The sequence below is a fragment of the Muntiacus reevesi genome, chromosome 5 (assembly GCF_963930625.1).
Source record: "Muntiacus reevesi chromosome 5, mMunRee1.1, whole genome shotgun sequence".
Taxonomy (NCBI): domain Eukaryota; kingdom Metazoa; phylum Chordata; class Mammalia; order Artiodactyla; family Cervidae; genus Muntiacus; species Muntiacus reevesi.
The window spans coordinates 102,912,686-102,937,373 of NC_089253.1; the positions used below are offsets into that span (position 1 = coordinate 102,912,686).

The 24,688-nt window shown below is 34.7% G+C and overlaps 1 protein-coding gene across 4 annotated transcripts in view; it reads right to left on the bottom strand.

The window, feature by feature from the left end:
- COP1 (COP1 E3 ubiquitin ligase) overlaps positions 1–24,688 on the bottom strand; it is a 226,255-nt gene that overhangs the window by 59,029 nt on the left and 142,538 nt on the right. For all 4 annotated transcript variants that reach the window (XM_065936106.1, XM_065936107.1, XM_065936105.1 and 1 more), the window contains 3 exons: positions 24,016–24,124; positions 23,159–23,240; positions 17,279–17,395 (listed from right to left, as the gene is read on the bottom strand). In XM_065936106.1, coding sequence (XP_065792178.1) covers positions 17,279–17,395; positions 23,159–23,240; positions 24,016–24,124 — 308 coding nt within the window. The remainder of the gene's footprint in view (positions 1–17,278; positions 17,396–23,158; positions 23,241–24,015; positions 24,125–24,688) is intronic.

Below are 24,688 nucleotides of genomic sequence, written 5' to 3' on the forward strand. Positions count from 1 at the left end.
TTATTCTTTGAGAATGAATTTGCTTCAATCTTTACTGATCTGCTTTACTTCAATCTCTTTTCAAACACTTTTGCTTTAAGGAATCAATGTAAACAATGCTTAAGTAATAACGAATAAACACTGGGGATACTTTAAACTATTTTCAATACTAGAAAGGCAATAAAGCCAAAGTAAAAATAAACCATGTGGACATGTAAAGGTTGTAAATAAATCTATTGATTTATTTCAAATATCTAGAAAATAGCTGTCTAAATTAGTTGATAGTAGGAAAGAACCAAAAAAGCCTAGGCAGGGTTCTTACACAGCATTTAGCTGATCATTTTAAATAGTAAATTCAATCTGTTTCAATTTAGTGTGATCAGATTAGATAAATGTTTGGATTAACTCTCATCATTATTTAGATTTTTACTTTTTTTATCCTGGCTTTTTCTGTGATTCTTCATTTCCTGCCTTGTAGAGTTCTTTTTAATACAAACTGAGTTTTCTCTCTTACTGAAGATTTGAAAGTAGAGTTTCTACTTCTATTCTTTAATGGTTTAAAATTTGAGAATGCAGGCATGACTTTAAGGACAAACTTAATTAATATTGTCACACAGATTATATAAAAACCTTACACTGTTTCCATTTCATGAGTACTCCTCCAAAACCTGGGTTACATTTTTATTGTCCAAATTTTTACTTCCACCTTTTAAAAACCCCCAAACTAGTCTTATTTTTCTATTACTGTTGTTGTTGTTTTATATACTCAATACTAGCTAAGATTTACCCACATTTATGAATCTCTTTGCTCACAGGATTTCATTCCTTACATTTTATTCAATTCTTGATTTAATTCTCTCCTTTTGCTTATTTCTCTGTGGTGGGGTAAGAAGAAGAAGCATCCCATACCATGAAGGCAGTGGTTAGAATTCTCAGGGAGTCAATTCCTCTCCACCACTCAGAGCCCAGGTTAAGACAAAGTTTCTAGAACTGTAACCTTGCAAACAGGCAATTACAACACTCTAGGTACACACTTCCCAGGTCCACACCATCTGTTCCCTCCCCACTAACACTTCAATATCCAGGTCCCTGGATTGCTGAGGCCAGCGACTTCCCATCACCAGCAGGGAACAGAACTTCAGCTCACATGTTTACTTCTCTGGTTTTTATATTCTGCATTGTTTGTGACCCTTCGCTATTTCAATACTCTGTTAACTATCTATCTAGAAGAGTATTTTATATATTTTACCTAAAGTAGTGTTTAGCTGAAATATAAATGTTCATTGACAGAGGATTTTCAGTTTATCTAGTCTATCACACTGTTAGAACCAGAACTCTCTCTAGAGAACCTTATTACTTATATTGGTATAAGTATGAAGCAAGTTTCAAAATAAAAGACTGGGTGTGTGAGGGCTCAGTTGTGTCCTACTCTTTGCCACCCTTCGGACTGTACTTCCCCTGTCCACGTGATTTTTTAGGCAAGAATACTGGAGCAGAGCCTTTTCCTCTGCCAGGTGATCTTCCTGACCCAGGGACTGAATTCCCATATCCTGCCCTGCAGGAAGATTCTTTACCACTGAGCCATCGGGAAGCCCCAAAGACTGATTAACCCTCATATTATGCATGTCAAGTAACTACTTTTCTGGTGTATTTCACACTGTCCCTCCACTTCCAGAGGCACATGCATCCAATCCAGAGCATTTTTATTAATATAAAGTATTTCTATATTGTGTCTTTCTATATTAGTAATATGATACATTCCATGCAAGAAAAAGATTGAAAAACTAATCCAAAATGGAGAATTTAACTCAAAAGATAATGTAGATTTGGAGTTCAATCTATTTAATGACCTTTATGCTGTTTTTAAAAAGTTATAATAAATCATATTATCTCAATAATAATAGTTCATAAGAAATAATAATAGTTCCTAAGCTAAAACAATTTGGTAATTTTTAACCAAATAATAATAGTTCATAAGAAAACACAATTTGGTTTTTCTCTTTTACTAGGCAGATTTGGTCCCTATGTTTTGCTAAATGCTATTAAAACAGAAACAATATTTTAATGCAATGATGTTCATCAAACAAACAAAGCTTTCTCACTATGACATATAAAAGATCTTCATTATTTAGCCTTTATCTGCATTTCCATGTTCTTGTTCCAACAATTCAGGAAGCTGTAAACATTTTTAGCAAGTAGAGTTATTCGTGTCCCAGGAGAAGTCAGAGGGGTACACGTGAAAATGATCTGAGGAGCGATTTTGAAATACAAATGCTTGGTCTCCTCTCTTAAGAGTCTAATTCAATAGGTCTGTAACAGGGCCCAGGCATGAATAATGCTTCAGCTTCTTAAAAAAGACTGATATATTTCAGATTTTAAAAACACTAGTTTAATGTTATTTTTTACAACATATTATAATTTATTTGCTTGTCTACCTTTCTGTGATCTCCTGAATTTTAGGATTATTTTTAATTTTTGTATAGATGGTAACAAATACAAAGTTATTTTTAAAATAAGTGTTCCCCTGCCTTGTGACCTCAGCTCTCTGAGGGGATCAGGAAGATTGCAATTTTGTTTCTCATATAGTGTTTTTTGCTTTTTAGATGAAGGTAACATTTTCTGGTAGCTTTCTATACACTAAGCCAAATTGCTATGTTTTGACAATATCTCCTCATCACATCTACAGAGCACACATTCTTGCAACTTGTAAGAAAACTACACTGACTTGGCCTGGTGTTCCTTCTCATTCACACCAGCCTACCAGAGCAACAGCTCAGCCTTTCCTTGTTCACTTTGCAGTAGCATCTATTAAGTACCCTGGCTAGAAAATTCTAATGTGTAGACAATTTTAATATATTTAATAAAAATTTAATATAATTTAATATATTGGCAATTCTGGTCTCACAATCAGTTGTCTCTGTGACATCAGTATCACTATATACCCACTTAGAAATAAAGTCTGATAAAATGCCTCATGAAAAGAATAAATATAGGGAAATCAATTCTAAGCTGACAGAAAACAAATAATTTATTATTTTGTCAGCCAAATCTCAGATTTTTGCTTGATTAGTAATCTGAAAAAGACATTTACTCCGTTTTTCTGGCATGGCAGAAGAACTGTAAAGCAGAGAAAACAAGAACTGAAGGATGAACTGACAGTAATGAAAAGAAATCAGGAAATGTGTATGTAGAACTGTGGGCAAGAGACTCAAGCATGGGCTTGAGAGCCACTATAAGACTAGAGGGAAACAGGCAGAGGAGGAGGGACCGGACGCAGGGGAGGAGGGACAGGCACTGGTAGGAGAGAGGAGGTAGGCTGGTGAGGGAGGGGAGAGGGAGGGAGAAATACGGGGTGAAAGGTCAGCGAAGGAGGACAGAACAGAAAAGGGGAAGACGGAGGGGAGAGAAGGAGATAAAACAGAGGGAGAGGAAAGGAAGGCAAAGAAGGAAGGGGAGCTGAAAGACAGCACTAGAGAATGTGAACAAGCAAGAGGCAACACATTTATAGGCAAGAAAAATTTTTCTCCGATTCTGAAAACTACAATCACAGACAGTTCTATAATGGCAGAGTGTTCTTTTCACACTCATGTATGAACTTATGAAAAAATTCACATTTTACTAAAATTCCTTCATTTATATCATAAAACACATATTTCTTAACAACTACACATGTTTTTTTCATTTAATGTTGTGTGATAACTCATTTAAAGACTAACCAAACAATTAGCTTTCCTGGTGGCTCAGAGAGGAAAGACTCTGCCTGCAATGCAGGAGACCTGGGTTTGATCCCTGGGTTGGGAAGACCCTTGCCAGGAGAATTCCATGGAGTGAGGAGCCTGGTGGGCTACAGTGCAAGGGGTCACAAAGAGTTGGACACAACTGGGTGACTTATACTTCCATTTCGCTTTTCAATCTAACAATTTTAAAGCATTTAGCACCTGTTTTTTGACAAGTAATAGCTACTCACTGATTCTCTGCTGACTACAACTATCTACCTACATCTGTCCCAAAATTACCTAACCAAGTAGACTTCTGTTTCCTAAATGAATACTGAAAAACTATGGCCTCATAAATTTTAAAATCAAAGCCTAAAATTTTTCATCATAAATTTGCAACAGCTGCCCTTACAACATATTTAAATAACATTCTAAAATATGAATTAAGTATATCTAATGAAATCTAAACATCACAGTAGTTTTATGTTGAACATCATCCATTAAAAATACACATAAACAAATTATTATTTAATAATGGAAAACTTGATGTAATCTTATCCTCGAATTTTGTTTCATTTCCCTTGCAAAATAAAAAGCATCCAATTGATTTTATACCATCTTTTTAGACTGTCTTACTTAGCATTCTCTCCTCTGAAAAAGAAAACTGTACACAATACAAACATTAATTTTCTGTGACCAAAATGCTCTAATTGTAGGACATTTTTTCCACTTAAGTTACTATTAAAGTTATCAGTAAACAACTGATAAAAAAAAACCCAATAAGTTTTGGTAATTATTAAACAAAAATAGTATTTTATTAGGGTTTCCCAGGTGGCACAGGGGTAAGAATCCACCTGCTAATGCATGCAACACAAGACATGTGGGTTTGATCCCTGGTTTGGAAAGATCCCCAGGAGTAGGAGATGGCAACTTGCTCCAGTTTTCTTGCCTGGAAAATTCCATGGACAGAGGAGCCTCATGGGCTACAGTCCATGGGTTCACAAAAGAACTGCACATGACTGAGTAACTAAGCATGTAGCACACAATATTTTATTAGAAATACATGTCTTTGTAAGATGGTTGTAGCACAGCCTCTCCCTCTGCTTTTTGTCCTGGTAACTACAAATGAGTTTACCTACTCTTAGAATTCCATTCTTATTGTTGGTATTAATTTTATTCCTATAGTTTAATTTATATATTTATAAAGATAGTCATAAAAAATGTAAAATGTCATAGTAATGTCAATTTTTTAAATCCCACGTCTGTGCCCCAAATCACAGTCATCTATTATTAAAAATATTTTTAATGATTTGACATCTTGATTGGACTGTGCCTTAACTTCTTATATAACACAAGGAACTAGAATCATCTACCTTGTTTCCTAGTAATTGAGAGTATTTTACAAATCACAATTTTTGCAAAGTAATAAAATGATTTTAACAACATCAAACCAATGTGCAGAAACACAATACCTTAACCCAAGCACTTGGGACAGATAAGCTTCATAATTCTAAACTTCTCACTTTTTGAAAGGAAATATGCAACACTTCAAATAAGGGTGTGTCTGCACACTGTAATCAAATATATTAAAATTTCTACTGGAAAAGTTGTGAATAAGGGTGTGTCTGCACACTGTAATCAAATATATTAAAATTTCTACTGGAAAACTTGTGAACAATGACATGAAGTGGGATATATAAAGACAAGCAGATATCTTCATGCCATCAAATGAAATGAAATTTTGATACTCAGAACTTTCAAGATTTTCAAATTGCAGATAATGGACCATATTAATTGTATCTGTATTATCCAAGTGAAGTAGAAAGATTTACATCAATATTTGGTGCTAATGGCTTCTTTGATTTGCTCCCATGAAACTTGAAAATAGGGAACAATGTGTACACTTCTTGACAAAACTCAAGAAAGAAGTCCTTTAAAGAAAAAATAAAAAAAACTTCACACACTTTCACTGTTTCACTCAAGAAATATCTAAAGTAAAAGAATTTTTAAAAAGTACAATTTTTCTAACACAATGCTTCACTCTTAACAGAAATATTTTTAAGACAAAGGATGACAGCAAGTTACTCAGTAACAACATTTAGAAGAAAGAGCCCTTTGTTAGATAATCCTGAGGATTTTACAACCTGGCAAAACCGTATCATCTTAAGACTCATAATAATGAGTATGCCTTTCTTTTGTAAAACAGAAAAAAGCTATTATAAAAGTTGAAGAAAAGGAGGCACTGGCATGGTATCTCAGGCTTCAATGCCAGGCATATCAACTTATATATGAACTTTGAGGATCTACATACATCCTGAATACCTTCAACACAAACCCTGAATACTTCCAGTGTTCCATCAGGGTTTTCTTACTTCAGTTTGGAGACCTTTGCTTCAGGTTACATGTCATGTATTTAAGTATGCATTTTTACATGTGAAGACTGTAAAGCATATGCACAAAGGTAGTATTTTTATGTAAAAATTTCCCTGTGATTTCACACAAGGGGAAGCCAGTGAAGGTAATATAATTAGCTAATATACACTGACACTCAATAAATAACAATTCTTTCATAAACAGAAGATGATTAGAGCCTTGATAATTATACAGCCTTTACTCACTCAGTATCATAAAATTTCTAAGAACAGGACATTATTTAGTCATTACCACAAAATTGTGGTGTAACAAACTGTTCTAAAATTTAGTAGCTTAGAGCCATCATTTATTTTCACAGATCTGAGAGACAGCTTAGTGTTGGCTAATTCCAGTAGCACTTCTTTATGCAGCTGGAGGTTGAATGATTTGGCTGGGGCAAATCAGCGCCACTCCAAGTGGCTTTCCTCCTCTGACTGGGACCAGCAGCTGGCTTGATCATGTTCTCTTCCTGGTGATGGCAAAGGGGCAAAAGTAAGCAAGCCCAACTGGAAAAGTGCATTTCAAACTTTTGGTCAATTTTATATCTAACATCACTGGAGTCAAAGCAAGTCTCACTGCCAAGTTCAAGGTCAGGGTAGGGTTGTTTCTGACAGTGGGAAAAAACTGTTTCGTATCAAAGCACATAAGCACACAGAGGAGTAAAGAACTAAAACCAATAATGCAATTTAATATAAATATTAAAATCTGAAACAAATCTTTCAGCATTAACAATAGCTTAACATTTAAAGAGGACAATTAAATTGGCTCTGTTGTAGAGTTTAAAACACAGTTTATACAGTTTAAGAGTAATTCAGAACCACTAGAGGAAGAAATAACACTTGAAATATTAAGAGGTATAAGCACTACACATTTATATGTTGAATGGTCACAAAAAGATGAAATAATAATCACTAAACAGAAAGAAAGCTAGCTTAGAGAAACTTTTGAGCTCATGGCTTGTAATACTGACATGGCAATCTATACATTCTGTTTTAAACTAAGATCTCTAGGGGAGGAAAAGAACAATCACATTTTATGTAATTCAATTATGTCCTTTAAGATAATATGTTAACCATGGTCTCTGTCTAATGATACCTGTAACTCAGATACTAGTAGCTAAATTTTAGATTTTCTAGAGCAGTCTTTTATTAATATAGCCTCTTCTCCAATACTCATCCAAATTTTCCCACTAAAGAAATAATATGTAAATTACATGATTCATCACTCTACTGTACTTAGTGTATTAAAAAAAAATAACCTTACAAACAAAATGTGAAAACACCAAATAAATGTTCAAATTCAGAAAAGTGATTTCAATTTTTTACATAAATATTTCAAAAATATTTAAAGCATTTGACAGATTTATAATAATCTGCAATAGTAAGCCCTATTCAGAAATAACTTAAAAAAAAAAAATTGAGGAAAACACACTTTCTAGAACCCATCAAGTAAATCACAAATAACAGAATGTAAAAAATCTTTTTCTTATTGAGTGAATATTTGAATAAACAATGATACTCATATTTAATCTGGAATTGTTGCTGTTTAGTCACGAAGTTGTGTCTGACCCTTTGTGACCCCATGAACTGCACACCAGGCTTCTATGTGCATGGGGTTTTCCAGGCAAGATTACTGAAGTGAGTTGCTACTTCCTTCTCCAGCGGACCTGACCAACCCAGGGATGAAACCTGCGTTTCCTTCTTGGCAAACAGATTGTTTACCACTGAGCCACCTGGGAAGCCCCATTCCTGCATTAAGCTTATTCTAACAATTCCCTTAAACATAAATGATCATGTCTTTGATGGCAGTTTAGTCACTAAGTCATGTCCGACTCTTGTGACTCCATGGACTACAGATTGCAAGGCTCCTCTATCCATGAGATTCTCCAGGTAAGAATACTGGAGTGGGCTGCCATTCCCTACTCCAGGGGATTTTTCTGACCCAGGGATTGAACCAGGTCTTTCTAGTCAAGAGATACCTGGAGTAACAGGTAAATTTGCCCTTGAAGTACAAAGTGAAGCAGGTCAAAGGCTAACAGAGTTTTGCCAAGAGAATGCACAGGTCATAGCAAACATCCTCTTCCAACAACACAAGAGAAGACTCTATACATGGACATTATCAGATGACCAACACTGAAATCAGACTGATTATATTCTTTGCAGCCAAAGGTGGAGAAGCTCTATACAGTTAGCAAAAACAAGACTGGGAGCTGACTGTGGCTCAGGTCACGAACTCCTTATTGCAAAATTAAGACTGAAATTGAGGAAAGTAGGGAAAACCACTAGACCATTCAGGTATGAGCTAAATCAAACTCCTTATGATTATACAGTGGAAGTGACAAATAGATTCAAGGGATTAGATCTAATAGACAGGGTGCCTGAAGAACTATGGATGGAGGTTTGTGACATTGTACAGGAGGCAGTGATTAAGACAATCCCCAAGAAAAAGAAATGTAAAAAGGCAAAATGGCTGTATGACAAGGCCTTAAAATAGCTGAGAAAAGAGGAAAAGTTAAAGGTGTAGGAGAAAAAGAAAAATACATCTATTTGAATGCAGAGTTCCTGAAAATAGCAAGGAGAGATAAGAAAGTGTTCCTACGTGATCAATGCAAAGAAATAGAGGAAAATGATAGACTGGGAAAGACTGGAGATCTCTTCAAGAAAATAAGAGATACTAAGGGAACGTTTCAAGCAAAGATGGGCACAATTAAGGACAGAAATGGTACGGACCTAACAGAAGCAGAAGATATTAAGAAGAGGTGGCAAGAATACACAGAAGAACTATACAAAAAAGATCTTCATGACCCAGATAACCACGATGCTGTGATCACTAACCTGGAGACAGACATCTTGGAATGCAAAGTCAAGTTGGCCTTAGGAAGCATCACTACAAACAAAGCTAGTGGAGGTGATGGAATTACAGTTGAGCTATTTCAAATCCTAAAAGATGATGCTGTGGAAGTGCTGCACTCAATATGTCAGCAAATATGGAAAACTCAGCAGTGGTCAAAGGACTGGTAAAGTCAGTTTTCATTCCAATCCCAAAGAATGGCAATGCCAAAGAATGTTCAAACTATCGCACAATTGCACTCATCTCACATGCTAGCAAAGTAATGCTCAAAATTCTCCAAGTCAGGCTTCAACAGTACCTGAACCGTGAAGTTCCAGATGTTCAAGCTGGGTTTAGAAAAGGCAGAGGAACCAGAGATCAAATTGCCAACATCTGCTGGATCATCGAAAAAGCAAGAGAGTTCCTGAAAAACATCTACTTCTGCTTTATTGACTACACCAAAGCCTTTGACTATGTGGATCACAACAAACTATGGAAATTCTTCAAGAGATGGGAATACCAGACCACCTTACCTGCCTCCTGAGAAATGTGAATACAGGTCAAGAAGCAACAGTTAGAACCGGACATGGAACAACAGACTGGTTCCAAACTGGGAAAGGAATACGCCAAGGCTGTATATTGTCACCCTGCTTATTTAACTTACACAGAGTACATCATGCGAAATGCCAGGCTGGATGAAGCACAAGCTGGAATCAAGACTGCAGGGAGAAATATCAATAACCTCAGATATGCATATGATACCACCCGTATGGCAGAAAGTGAAGAAGAACTAAAGAGCCTCTTAATGAAAGTGAAACAGAAGAGTGAAAAAGTTTGCTTAAAATTCAGAAAACCAAGATCATGGCATCTGGTCCCACCACTTCATAGATGGGGAAATAATGGAAACAGTGAGAAACTTTATTTTGGGGGGCTCCAAAAGCACTGTAGATGGTGACTACAGCCATGAAATTAAAAGACCCCTGCTCCTTGGAAGAAAAGCTGTGACAAACCTAGACAGCATATTAAAAAGCAGACACATTACTTTGCCAACAAAAGTCCATCTAGTCAAAGCTATAGTTTTTCCAGTAGTCATGGATGGATGTGAGACTTGAACTGTAAAGAAAGCTGAATGCCGAAGAACTGATGCTTTTGAACTGTGGTGTTGGAGAAGACTCTTGAGAGTCCCTTGGACTGCAAGGAGATCCAATCAGTCTATCCTAAAGGAAGTCAGTCCTGAATATTCATTGGAAGGACTGATGCTGAAGCTGAAACTCCAATACTTTGACCACCTGATATGAAGAACTGACTCATTTGAAAAGACCCTGATGCTGGGAAAAATTGAAGGCAGGAGAAGAAGGGGATGACAGAGGATGAGATGGTTAGAATGGCATCACCGACTCAAAGCACATGAGTTTGAGTAAGCTCTGGGAGTTGGTGATGGACAGGGAAGCAGTCCAAGGGGTTGCAAAGAGTTGGATATGACTGAACGACTGAACTGAATCCCCTTTTTAAATGGTCTGCTCACATATTCCTATGGTCAATGTACATATTCCTAAACAGCGTAGTCTGTTTTGCATGCTCATAAATAGAATTGCACTGTGTTTTTCTGACTTTCTTTCGTTCAACATTCATGCTTGTTATTCATCCACATCATTTCATGGAGATGCAGTTCCTTCATTTTCACTGCTGAAAATGTTCTCCAGTGCGAATATGCAAACAGTACAACTATGTACATTACTTAAATACATGTTTCCCTAGGGTGAGGTTTCTCAAACTTCAGAGTGCTTAAGAATTATATGGGGAACCTGTTAAAAAAGCTGGTTCCTGGGGTCCACCTCCTGAAATTCTGATTCAGTAGGTCTTGGTCAGGGTGTTAGAATTTGCATTTTTTACAAGCTCCTAGGTGATGCTAATGTTTATGCTTCGAGGAGCAGAGCTGTAGGATATATTCATTATTTCCTTATTTATTTGAAAGAGTTTTTCATGTAATATAGACATGAAGATTTTATCACTTATATGTGTTCTAAATATCTTCTCCCAATTAATAACTTTTTGAGAAAATATGTTTTAGGTATTATTTGATAAATAGAAGTTTTTAATTTTGTTGCAGCCAAATTTATCCACCAAGCATTTCATACTTTTCAGCGTTTGCACTGATAGATCAATTAGTTTCAAAAAATGAATGATCATGTCTATTATATTAGTAACAGTCGAATAATAAATGCCTGACTTGAAAATATTTCTGCATTTAATGTGAATATAAAATTTCTTGTGAAGTCTGTTTTTAATAAAAACCTAGCTAAACGCCACTTACAGGCTGGAAGGTAAGACACATACAAATAGGTGAAAGATTTACTAGGTGCCTCAAAGTTGCTCTTAAATTCTAGACTATCAAAGGTAGGTTTTATGACAGAATAACAATTTGTTTCTTGAATATTGGTGCTAATGCATGCCACTTCCATTTGCATTCACAGAAATTACTTAGAAACTTGAAAACAAAATGTCCTTGACATAGTATAAATAACTGAAACACATGTTCATGAATGCTGTGACGCTAATTAAGATTCATTAAGTAAATATTCAGACACTTAATTTATTTAAATGTGAAGGAAAAGACATTCCCACTGGCAACCACTATATAAAATAAAACACAAACTCTTAGTCTTCAAAAGCAAAAAATAACCTTTTTGTTATTTTGTCCAAATCACAAAAATTAGAAAATACTGAAAATGGGGAAACAAATGGTGAATGTTTATATGTATGAAGTGTTTAGTTTGCTGACAGTAAGAAATTGTTTACAGCAACCAAAACTGAAAAATCTGTTGAAAACAGTTTAACTAGAATATTTCAGAATTCCTGTTTGTTCTAGAAACATTACTCCTTCCCAGTGAACGTGTTTATGTGTATAAATGTCACTCCTGAATCAGAATAATATGAATTTTACCTTTGACTTACATTAATACCAGTAATTTTTTGGGGTGGGGGACGACATAGCTTTAAAGAGTATTACTCAGGAGTACCCAAATTTCCTACCTGTTACCATAACTACAGCTTTAAAATTTGCAAAATGGTTCAAGTTAGTAGTAAGCAAGCAAATCTACCATTCTATTAAAACCACAGACTGTTATGAGTTCTATTTACTTTAGTGTAACAGTGCTCTCTAAAACTGGCTTTAGAGAGGATGAATTGGAGAAAAATAGTTTTCCTTTTTCTACTCAATAAGAAAACACCATGTAGTAATATAGTAAAAAGATAATTAATAAATGCCTTTATCTTTATGTATAAAGTTTTGTTCTCTCCTCTGGTAAATGCTTCAGAAAATCTCAGGGCTTAAGAACAGATTTTAAATGGTTTAAAATAAAATCTAAAGCCTTTTTCTCAATATTTAATACAAAAAAGATAGTTTAAAACTCTGTAGTCTACTTTTTTCAAGGGGACCATGACCTAGGATTTGATATTGTAAAAGAAGCACATGCAAACTTTTAGTCCACCTTAAGAAATTTTTCATGCTCTAAGTTCTAGTAAAAACAAGAAAAAAAAAACAACTAACCAACCAACCAATGGCCCCCAAAACTCATCTTTTTACATTATGTTAAAAGGTGAAAGAGCAAAATAATGAGCACAAAGAGAGAGATGAATTTATTGCATCAAATGGAAATATAAGATCTAAATGAAAGTAGGCAGGAAAGCTTAGAATTAGCATTAGGCATCATTACCCAAGTAGGATCCATAGTGCCCTTTCAACCAGGAGTCAATCCGTAATTGCTGGGGAGTTCACATACTAATTTTGTATTATCATAACTCCAAAAGCAATGTTTAAAAACGTACAGCCCATTCCCAACATCGAATTCATCATCACAAATGATATTTAATAAGCAACCTCATGATTATGATTCTGTAACTCTCTCAGTGGCAAAATAAACGGTACAGCTAAAGAGAGACTGATGTTTTATAGTTTAAGGAGCAACATCTAGATAATAGCCTACATTCTAAGAAATATTTCAATTCTAAATGAAGATGATTCAGTATCAGTCACTGTCTTCTAGTAATAAAAAAAAAAATTTTTTTTTTAAACTATGACTAAAGGCATTGATTCTAACCCTATTTCAAAGCCAGGAAAAATAAGTCTTTAACTCACATCAATTATTCAGCATTGTGATGGATAGGGCAGATGACATTTAGTATCTGTTCCCAATACCTTATAGAATTTACAGCCAATGGAAGATGGAAAGTAAAAACTATATTGCCCAGATTCTCATGTAGCTATGCTTCTAGATGTGAAACAGATTTCACAGTGGGATGCACTTATGTATGATTTGAAAGGTTGGAATTTTGTGGTCATTCTGAGTTGGAAATATCTGTTGCAAGCACCACTATAAAGATGTGGATGTTCTCTGGAACAGATGCAGTACTGTTCCAGTGTCCAGTCTGCAGCTCTGTGGCAATTACAGTGAATTTCTGATACTTTGATTAGAGCCATGGCATCACATTCTCGTCAACAAACGTTGATCACAACAGTTCCAATGGCCGAGAAAGAAGTAACAGCTCTCCTGGCTTACCTATACTCAGAGTGAGTTAAGAGTCATTCCAGAAGGTTCAGTTTGCATACCTCCAACTCTCTTAATAATCAAATTTGCATAAGAACATTAAAAACAGTGGGAATGTGTGGTGTTCTGGCCCCAGAAGCACCACCCACCACACACACCCCAACTTTGAAGAATGTAACAAATATTTAGCTAGAACGAAGAAGAAAAAAGACAGAAGACACAAATAACCAATCAAGAATGAAAGAAGGAATATTACAACTGACATTACAGAACACTAAAGGAAGATGAAATTTAAAGGAATTAAATCACAAGAGAATCTTATGAACAACTTCATGCTCACTAATTAGAAAAATTAGATTTAAAAATTCTTACCAAAAAGAACTTCAAGAAGAAATAGAAAATCTGAACAAACTTACAAAAAGTAAAGAAACTGAACTAGGTAATATAAAATTTTTCCACAAAGAAAAGTCCAAGTCCAGATGGTTTCACTGATATACTCTGCCAAATATTTATAGAAGAAATAATAATAATCCTTTACAAACTCATTCAGTAAGCAAATGAGGAAACAATTCCCAAGTCATTCTATGAGGCCAATAGTACTTTAGCAAACTAAATCCAGCAACAAGTGAAAAAAAATTTCACAACGTGGTCAAGACAGATTTTTCCCAGGAATGAAAAGTTGCTTTAACATTAAAACAACAACCAATCCCCCCCATGAAATACCTCATATTATTATAATAAATAACATAAATCACAAGATCATCTCAACATAGGTAGAAAAACTTTAGACAAAATCTAATAACATAATAATAAATACTTTTCACAACTAGTAATAGAAGGAAACTTAACCTGATAAAGGGTATCTACAAAAACTCACAGCTAACATCACACTTCATTGTGAATGAATGAATACTTCCCCCTAAGATAAGGAAATCCCTTCTTCCAATTTCATTCAGTATTATATAAGAGCTTTTAATTCATGCAATAAAGAAAAAAGCATTAACATAGTACAAGAAGAAATAAAATTATTTTTATTCACAGATGATACAATCCTAAATGTAGAAAATCTCAAGAAATTAACCTTAAAACTATGAGAAAAAAAACATGAGTACCAAGATTACAGGATGCAAAATCAATATGCAAAAAATTGATTGTATTTCTGAAGCCAAGCAACAAACAATCCAAAAATAAAATTAAGACAATTCCATTCAGTAATAAAACACTTAGGAATAAATTTAACAAAAGAAGTTCAAGACTAACATATGAAAGTTACAAAATAACAGATGTTAAAAATGGCTAAAAAGGAGACAGAAGATTATAGACCAATTTATGTTTACAGATATTAAAAATATAAGCCAAAAAGTCTAGCAATTTATCAAAAGAATTCCACATTAATGCTAAACCTAAATTCTAGGTTTACTCTAGAAACACAAATATAATATCAGAAAATGTATAAGCATATCTCAACAAATTAAACCATATGATTATATAAAGTGATGCTGAAAAGGCACCTGATAAAATACTGAATTTGCTCGTAACTAAGAAACAGTTAAATAAATGATTTGAATTTAATAAATACTATTCTTCAGGGAATTCCCTGGCAGTTCAGTGGTTAGGACTCTGCACTTCTACTGTCAAAGGCCTGGGTTCAATTCCTGCTCAGGGCAGTAAGATCCTGCAAGCCATGGAGCAAGGCCAAAAAATTTTTAAAAACCCACAAAGCTATTCTTCAAAAGGGGATATCATGAACAGCAAACCACTAAAGCTGATTCAACTAAAGGAAATATATGGGAAAAATAACTATAATTAGTATATAACATGCCTTTTAAAAAAAGAGAATGTAAAAAATCATTAGAAAAGAGAAAAATACAACCATCACTTTTGGCTACTATCAAATATAAACAGATTGCCCAAAGGACTCTAATAAAAAGTTACCAGATTTAATAAGAACAATGCCTAGATATAATACAAATATTCAAGTATCAACAGCTTTTTGTTTTTTACTCTCAGCAAACAATAGTTAAAGGAATGGGAAAAAATAATAACAAAATTATAGCAAACATAGAAAAAATTAACCAGAAAGACCTAAAATGTAAGTGAAAACAACTAAAACTAAAAATCTCTTTGAAAGACAGAAAATAATCCAAACAAACAAAAAGATATCCCATGTAACTGTAGTAAGATGAACTATCTTAATATCACTGGTTCCAAAATTAACTAATAAATATAGGGTAATTCAGATGAGAATCCCAAAAGAATTTTTGTAGAACTGGAAAAATATAAATCTTAAAGCTTACATGGAAACGTAAAAATTAACTAAGAAATACATGAAAATTTAACACAGTGAGGACAAAACTGCCTGCCAGATAGTTGAGGCATTTTTAAAGTAGATTTCTCCTTTCCAGGAAGGAGAAATTTTAAAGATGCTCACGTCTGGCATTTGTACATATTTCATATTGATTATAAATATGACCATCATTTTTCTATTAAAAATGATGACTAATAGTGTTTTTATAACATTAAAAAACTCAAAAAACTACTTTATCTAAATGACTGACAAGTATTAATTAACAAAAATACCTTAGAAATTATTGAGCATCATATTCTAAGAGCTTTACACATAGCATCTTCCTTTCATAATCCTCATTAAGAGCCCCAAAAGATGTAACTCCATTTTAAGGATAAGGAACTTGGGGAGAGAATTTAATCAACTTGCCCCAAGTAACATTTCTAGTCAGTGACAAAGAAGGATTTAAATAAGAGAATACTGGTTCCCAATGGAAAAGAGCAGCATACTGGGGGGAAAATGTATCTGCTAACGAAAAGGGAATTCTACCCACATATACATGTTCTCCTGGAATTTAACTATGAAAGTATGTTAGTATCCAAGTGAAATACACAGTAAGTTGGAATAAGGAAAAGATGTAATGACAAATTAAGATTTAAAATTACCTTTTAAAAAAGTAATTATTGTGTTCATGATATTGTGCTAGATAATCTTTATTTTTTTAACCGAGATTACCAATAAAAAAAAATGAATCAAGAATCAAGGAGATTTAGCAATGTAAAAGTTAAAATACAAGTGTTTGCTGCTTCAGTAAACACTCAAGGTAGGAAATCAGATATAGAAGACAAAGGAATTAAGAGCAGAGTGATCACATAATAAACCTTTCAACCCAGAACACTTTTGGGAATGAAATAAGGGCCTAACAGTTATTATAATGGTAAGACAAATATAAACTAGGACTGCCCCAGGCAAACGCAGACATTTGGTCACCCTAGTTAAGAAAAACACTTTAACAAAAAATTCTTTGGTATGATTTTTTCTGGTACTTACTACGTTAGCACGTATTGCACAACATAAGATTTAATCTATTGTATTCACTGTCCCTAGATGGGTGCGTTGTACATAGTAGGCACTCAGGAACTGTTCAAGGTTTTATAGTAGGTTTCCCATAATTTAAAAACAAAAGGTTTCCCGTGTCTATACAATATTTAAGCATCATTATGACCTAAATTTGTAAACAAGCATAAATCTGGGTATGCAAAGACTTAGAGGAACAAAAACAAAAATAATCAACAAACACATCTTTATGTTTTAAACATGGGAGATGGAATGCTAAAATTAAAGCACAGCAATTAATGAGTAAAAATGGTATACTACATACTTCTAATTTAGAGTGTAATAATGAAAACAAAGTTTAAAGCTACAAAGAAAGCTATTCTTTTTAAAATGTTTTTTTACCTTAGTCATGAAAACTGACATCAAAAGAAGACAAATCTTTCATTTCTTACCTGCACAGCCGAAAGCCAAATGGTATCTGGAAGAGGGGCTGAATTTGACACAGCACACGTTCGCCTTCGCCTCAATGCTTGCCACTGAGTTGTCCAAGTTGGTAGACCATAGCTTCACTAAGAAGAATAACAATAAAAATGAAAATAAACAATACATGAGCCAAGGCTTCTACAACCTAGGGAGTCTGCTTCAACAGCTGTCTTTTCATGCTCATCTAAGTATTTTGATTTAGTAGAATCAAAAATATTTAAACTGAATAAATGAACAATGTTCAATAGAACAGTGTATTTAAACCAACAGAGCTTAGTTTCAAAGTCAGAAAACAACACAGACAATCAATATATGAGAGAAAAATATGATCTCTTAACTAAGGCATACAAGACAGGTTAAGAAAAAAAAGCAGTCTGGAAACACATGTGTATTTGTTTTAGCATTCTTTAAATTGTGTGTGTGTATGTGTATGAGCAGGGAAACTACATGGCTTATCTTCCAACCTATTAAACTTTTGAGAACTTCATATACACACACATTTTCACATGTATGATTTATATACATACATATATATATATATATATATATATATATATATATATATATATCTCACATTGTATATATGATACATACACAAATGTCACTTAAAGTACCTGGAAGCAGTTCTTATTTTATCTTTCGCTTAAGAAATCCATGATTTTAAAATTTTATGTGGGAAACAGAAAGAGATTCACAGACTTAGAGAATGAACTTATGGTTGCTGGGAGGAAGGGATACTTAGGGAGTTTGGAATGGACATGTACACACTGCTATATTTGAAACGGATAACCAATAAGGGCCTACAGTAGAGCATATGGAACTCTGCTCAGTGTTACGTGAGCAGAATGGAGCCTGAATGGAGAGGAGTCTGGGGAAGAATGCATACATGTATATGCATGGCTGAGTCCCTTTGCTGTACCCCTGAAACTATCACAACACTGTTAATTGGTTAAGTGTGTGTGCTCAGTTGCTCAGTTATGTCCGACTCTTTACAGCCTCATGGACTGTAGCCTGTCAGTCTCCTCTGTCCATGGGATTTTCCAGGCAAGAATACTGGAATGGGTTGCTATTTCCTCTTCCAGGGAATCTTCCCGACCCAGGGATTGAACCTGTGTCTCCTGCATTGTCTGGTGGATTCTTTACCACTGAGCCATCTGAGAAGCTTTTAAAGTCAGTACTATCTCAATCAATATCCCAGCACAATTTTCTATAGCTACTAGTAACTTGATCCTAAAGTGTTTGTGGAAAAGCAGAGAAACTGCAGAGCTAAAATAATTTTCAAGAAGGAAGATGAAGAGCTCACACTAAATGATTCCAAGACTTAAGCTACAAAGCGAGACAATGTCATACAGTAAAAGAAGAGATACATAGATCAATGTAGAATCAAAAAAGTGTCACACTCCTGTATCAGAAATGGACAGATCCAGCAAGCAGAACATCAGTAAGAATGTAGTTGAACTCAATAATGAATCAAACTGGATATAACTGATATTTACACATTACTTTATCTAACAACAGTAGGATACACATTCTTCCCAAACTCACATGGATCATTCATTAAGACAGATCACACTCTGGGCCGTAAAACACCTTAACAAATTATTAAAAAAAAAAAAAAACAAAAAAACCATACGATATATTGCTCAGACTACAGCGGATTATATTTGGAGATCAAACAACATACTTCTAAGTAACACATAAGTCAAATAAGAAACCTAAAGCAAAAATTAGGAATATTTTGAACTAAATGAGAATGAAAATATAATTTAATAAAGAAATCTGTGGGATGCATCACTCAGAGGAAAATTTATAGCACTGAATGCATATATTAGCAAGAAAAAAGATCTAAAATCAATAATCCAAGCTTCCATTTTAGGAAACTAGAAAGAGAAGAGCAAATTAAATCCAAAGAAAGCAGAAGAGAAGTAATAAAAATCTGAAGAAAAATCAGTAAATTTAAATCAGGAAGTCAATAGAGAAAAATCAACGAAACCAAAAGCTCGTTTAAAAAGACTAAATTGACAAGCCTCAAGGCAATCCTTAACAAAATCTCAATGAAGTTTTTTGCAGAAATAGAATAAAACGCATCCTAAAATTTATATGGAATCTCAATAGGCCTAAAATAGCCAAAACAATCTTGAAGAAAAAGAAAAAAAAATAATGGAAGACTCACTTTCCAACTTCAAGACAAAGCTACAGTAATCAAAACAGTGTGGCAGTGGCATAAAGAAACACGGAGACCAATGGAAGAGAAGAAAGTTCAAAAATAAACCCTCACAGATACGATCAAATGATTTTTAACAAAGGTGCTAACATCTTTCAGTGGGGAAAGGATAATCTTTTCAAGAAGTGGTGTTGCGAAAACTGGATATTCGCATGTAAACAACGGAGTCAGACCATTACTTTATACCTTACACAAAAGTTAACCCAAAACGGATCAAAACCACAAATGTAAGAGCTAAAACTATAAACCCATTAGAAGAAGACAGGGCAAAAGCTTTATTACACTGGACACGGTAGTGCCTTTTTGAACATGACGCGAAAAGAGTAGGCAATAAAAGAAAAAATAGGCAATCTGCATTTCATCAATATGAAAAAGCTGTGTGCATCAAAGCACACTATCAAAAAATAATATATCTGATATGGACTATGATACAGGGAGTATGCCTGAAATTCAACAGCAGCAAGAAAAAAATACAATCAAAATGGGCACAAGACTTGAATAAATTTTTCTCCTCAGAAGATATACAAATAGTCAATAAGCACATGAAAAAATGCTTGACCTCACTATCACTGAAGAAATGAAAGCAAAGCAAAACCACAATAAAATACCACTTCATACCCATTAAAATCATTATTTTTTAAAAAGTGGGGGAAGAACAGGTATTGGCAAGGATGTGGAGAAACAGAAATAGTTGGGTGCTATTGGTGGGAATATAAAATGGTGTAGCCATTTTGGGAAACACAATGGCAGTTTCTAAAAAATTAACTATATATCATATGACCCAGTAATCTCATTTCTGAGTATATGCCCAGAAGAACTTAATACAGGGATATGAAGAGATATTTTGCCATTCATGTTCATAGCAACGTTATTTATAATAGCCCTAAAGTGGAAGCAACCCAAGATCCATCCACCAGTCAACAAATGAAACAAAATATAATATATCTCTACAGTAGATTATTTTTCAGTCTTAATAAAGATGGAAATTTTAACATAAGCTACAACATGGAAAAATCTAGAAGACATTATGCTGAGTGAAATACAACAGTCACAAAGGACAAATATTCATATATGACACAGAAGAGAACTAGTAAACTTCATAGAGAAAGAAAGGAGAAGGGAGACTGCCAGGAGCTGATGAAGGGGGAATGAGGAGTTACTGTTTCAGTAAAACAGAAATAGTTTCTGAAACAGAGTTTTAGGTTTGCAATATGAGAAAAGTTCTATAGATTGACAATGATGAAGACAAACTGAAGGTAATTAATGCCACTGAACAGTACACTTAACGTGGTTAATTATATGTGTATTTTAAAACAATTTAAAATCAATAAGTAATTTAAAAAAATCTCTTCCTAATTAAAATTGCTCTTTCTACTTAAATTAGTTATATTTTTCTGAGGAAACTAGCCAGTCACCACCTTTGAACAAATGTTAATCTTCAGTACAAAAACACAAGTATTCTCAATAAATGCTACCCACTACATTATTTTTAAGAAGTATTTAACATTGATTAGTGAAGCTCTGTATTACAACATTTTAAAAAAATCAATTATAACACAATGATCTATTTTAGAAATTCAAAGATAATTTCTTACAGCAATCATGAAGGAAAATGTTACAATCTATATATACTGTGGATAAACAACTAGCTACTTCTCTTTGATCCAAAAATTTTTGGAGGGCAATCCAGTCATGTCATTTCTCTTTTACAGAATAGGACAGCTCTATCATTCAAACTACTGCACAACTGCACTCATTTCACATGCTACCAAAAGTAATGCAGAAAATTCTCCATGCTAGGCTTCAATAGTACCTGAACTGAGAACTCCCAAATGTTCAAGCTGGATTAAGAAAAGGCAGAGAAACCAGAGATCAAATTGCCAACATCTGTTGGATCACAGAAAAAGCAAGAGAATTGCAGAAAAACATCTATTTCTGCTTCACTGATAACGCTAAAGCCTTTGACTGTGTAGGTCAGAACAAACCGTGGAATATTCTTCAAGAGATGGGAATACCAAACCATCTCATCTGCCTTCTAAGAAACCTGTATGCAGGTCAAGAAGCAACAGTTAAAATCGGACATAGAACAAAGGACTGGTTCCAAACTAGGAAAGGAGTATGTCAAGGCTGTATACTGTCACCTTGCTTATTTAACTTATATGCAGAGTACATCATGTTAAATGCCAGGTTTGATGAAGCACAAGCTGGAATCAAGATTGTGGGGAGAAATACCAATAATCTCAGATATGTAGATGACACCATCCTTAGCGAAGAGGAACTAAAGAGTCTCTTAATGAAGGTGAAAGAAGAGAGTGAAAAGGCTGACTTAAAACTCAACACTCCTAAAATGAAGATCATGACATCCAGTCATAGATGGGTAAACAATGGAAACAGTGACAGACATTTATTTTCTTGGGCCCCAAAATCACTGCAGATGGTGACTGCAGCCATGAAATTAAAAGGCCCTTGTTCCTTGGAAGAAAAGCTATGACAAACCTAGACAGCATATTAAAAAGCAGACACATTACTTTGCCAACAAAGGTCCGTCTAGTCAAAGCTATGGTTTTTTCAGTAGTCATGTATGGATGTGAGAGTTGGACCATAAAGAAAGCAGAGCTGAAGAATTGATGCTTTTGAACTGTGGTGTTGGAGAAGACTCCTGAGAGTCTCTTGGGCTGCAAGAAGATCAAACCAGTCAATCCTAAAGGAAATCAGTCCTGAGTATTCAATGGAAGGACTCAGGCTGAAGGTGAAGCTCCAATACTTGGGCCACATGATGTGAAGAGCTGACTCATTAGAAAAGACTCTTATACTGGGAAAGACTGAAGGCAGGAGAAGGGGACAACAGAGAATGAGAAGGTTGGATGGCATCACCGACCCAATGGACATGAGTTTGGGCAAGCTCCAGGAGATGGTGAAGGACAGGGAAGCCTGGCGTGCTGCAGTTGAAGGGGTTGCAAAGAGTCGGACATGACCGAGAGACTGAACAACAACAACAACAACAACAATCACTGTGAAATAAAGTTTTCAACTCTAGAGCTACCCCTGCCTATCTATTCACTAGTCTGCAAGTTACATATTGTAAAGAAGGAAAGGGCCAAGATAAAAGACATCTGTTAACAGGGCTTTATAAATCTAATCTGGAGAAGAAATAGGCCAAAACAAGACAACAACAGTAAAGAATGAATAGTAAAGACAGACACACACACACATACATATACAAAAACAGAAAGAGGGATCAATTAAACTGGCAGAAAGAAATATAGAATTTCTGCCTTGAAACATGATAAACTTCATTAAAAGATTTTGGTATACACTCAGAATTTAATACAATTCAAAATACAGCGACGTCTAAATATTTCAACAAAAAAGCTCATTTCACAGTATATGTAAAGGAACTGGTTATAAAAACATCACAGTGTGGCATGAATTCAGAAAAAATATTATAATAAAGATGCAGAATATTCATTTTTCTTTCACTCCAAGAAATACAGATTTTTGTGCTTATTAGACTATTTTTAGAATAATCAGTAATCGCAAAGGATCGCTATGGGTTTCAATAAATATCTGTATTTCTGTTAGGTTTTAAAAGGAATTAAGTCAAGAGAGGAGACCCAAATAGTACCTTTTGCATCATCAGAACCTGAAGCCAAGAGTTTAGGATCCATCAAATTAAAGTCAACACTCCAACATCTCTTCTCATGCTCCTAGATGTAGAAGGAAGACAAAGTAGTCTCAGAATATAGATCTTAAATAAAGCAAAACAAATAAACAAACTTGATACCAATTTATCACTATGGTAAGAGGGAGAAAGAACTGGCTATGAAAATAAATAAGATGTAAAGTAGTTCATAAACTTTTTAAATATACATTTATAAAATTACCACTTTTGGAAATTCATTTGATATATCCCACAAATGTAAAGAGTCTGAAGAGATGCGTCAGAAAAGCATTACTGGAATTACATAGGTAGATGGTTGGATGGCATCCCTGACTCAATGGACATGAGTTTGAGCAAGCTCTGGAAGTTGGTGATGGACAGGGAAACCAGGTGTGCTGCAGTCCATGGGGTCGCAAAGCGTCAGGTATGACTGAGCGACTGAACTGAGGAACTGAGAAAATACTAAATAATGATTTTAAATTTGTAATTATAAAACATATGAAGCTCTATAATTATTAAAAAGTACAAATGTGATTCTTACAACAAAGCTCTAATATTTTGGCCGCCTGATGCAAAGAGCTGACTCATTGGAAAAGACCCTGATGCTGGGAGAGATTGAGGGCAAAAGGAGAACGTGATGATAAGAGGATGAGATTGTTGGATGGCATCATCGACTCAATGGACATAAGTTTGAACAAACTCTGGAGATAGTGATGGACAGGGAACCTGGTGTGCTACAGTCCATGGGATTGCAAAGAGTTGGACACAACTGAGCGACTAAACAGTAACAACAACAACAGGTAACCAGTATTCTTATTTACCTGATAGACCTTTGACCTCTGTCCTGTGAATCCATCCCATAGGATGACGGTGCCTTCATAATCACTGCTGGCTAATAGGTTCTTATGATAACTACTCCAACTGATACAGCTGAAAGAAAGGGATATTAAGTTAAGCCTTGTTTTACATAAAAAGAAACAGCAATGGATACAAAGAATTTGGATGTGTTCAGAAAGATTAGAACACTTTCAAAATGGTCTACACAAATTCACAATAATTATTCTGCCCACAATCTATCAAGGAAGAAGACATCAAATAATTCTCAGATTTTTCAATTGAAACCACCAAGTTACAAACCATAACCATTTTTCACTCTTATCACCAGCTAGAAGACAGATATGGTGTGCCTAAAGTTCCTACTGGCCATCCTTGACACATGAGGAATACATGTCTGCAGGTAGAGATAACACAGGCCAGGGGGGCACACGTATGTCATGGCAGAGTGGCAGAGACTAAATCAGACCCTTCAGGCCCCTACATCCAGTTGTGTCAGATCATATAAGCCAGTAAACTAGTCTGAATTGAGTCTCTGGGTTTACAAGCAAATGTTGACTAACATAAGTGTATGGTTCAAATTTCAATAAAATGCATTTAACAGAATTAAAATTCTAACATTTATGGTTTCGGCTATTTCTCAAATGTTTCAATATTGAG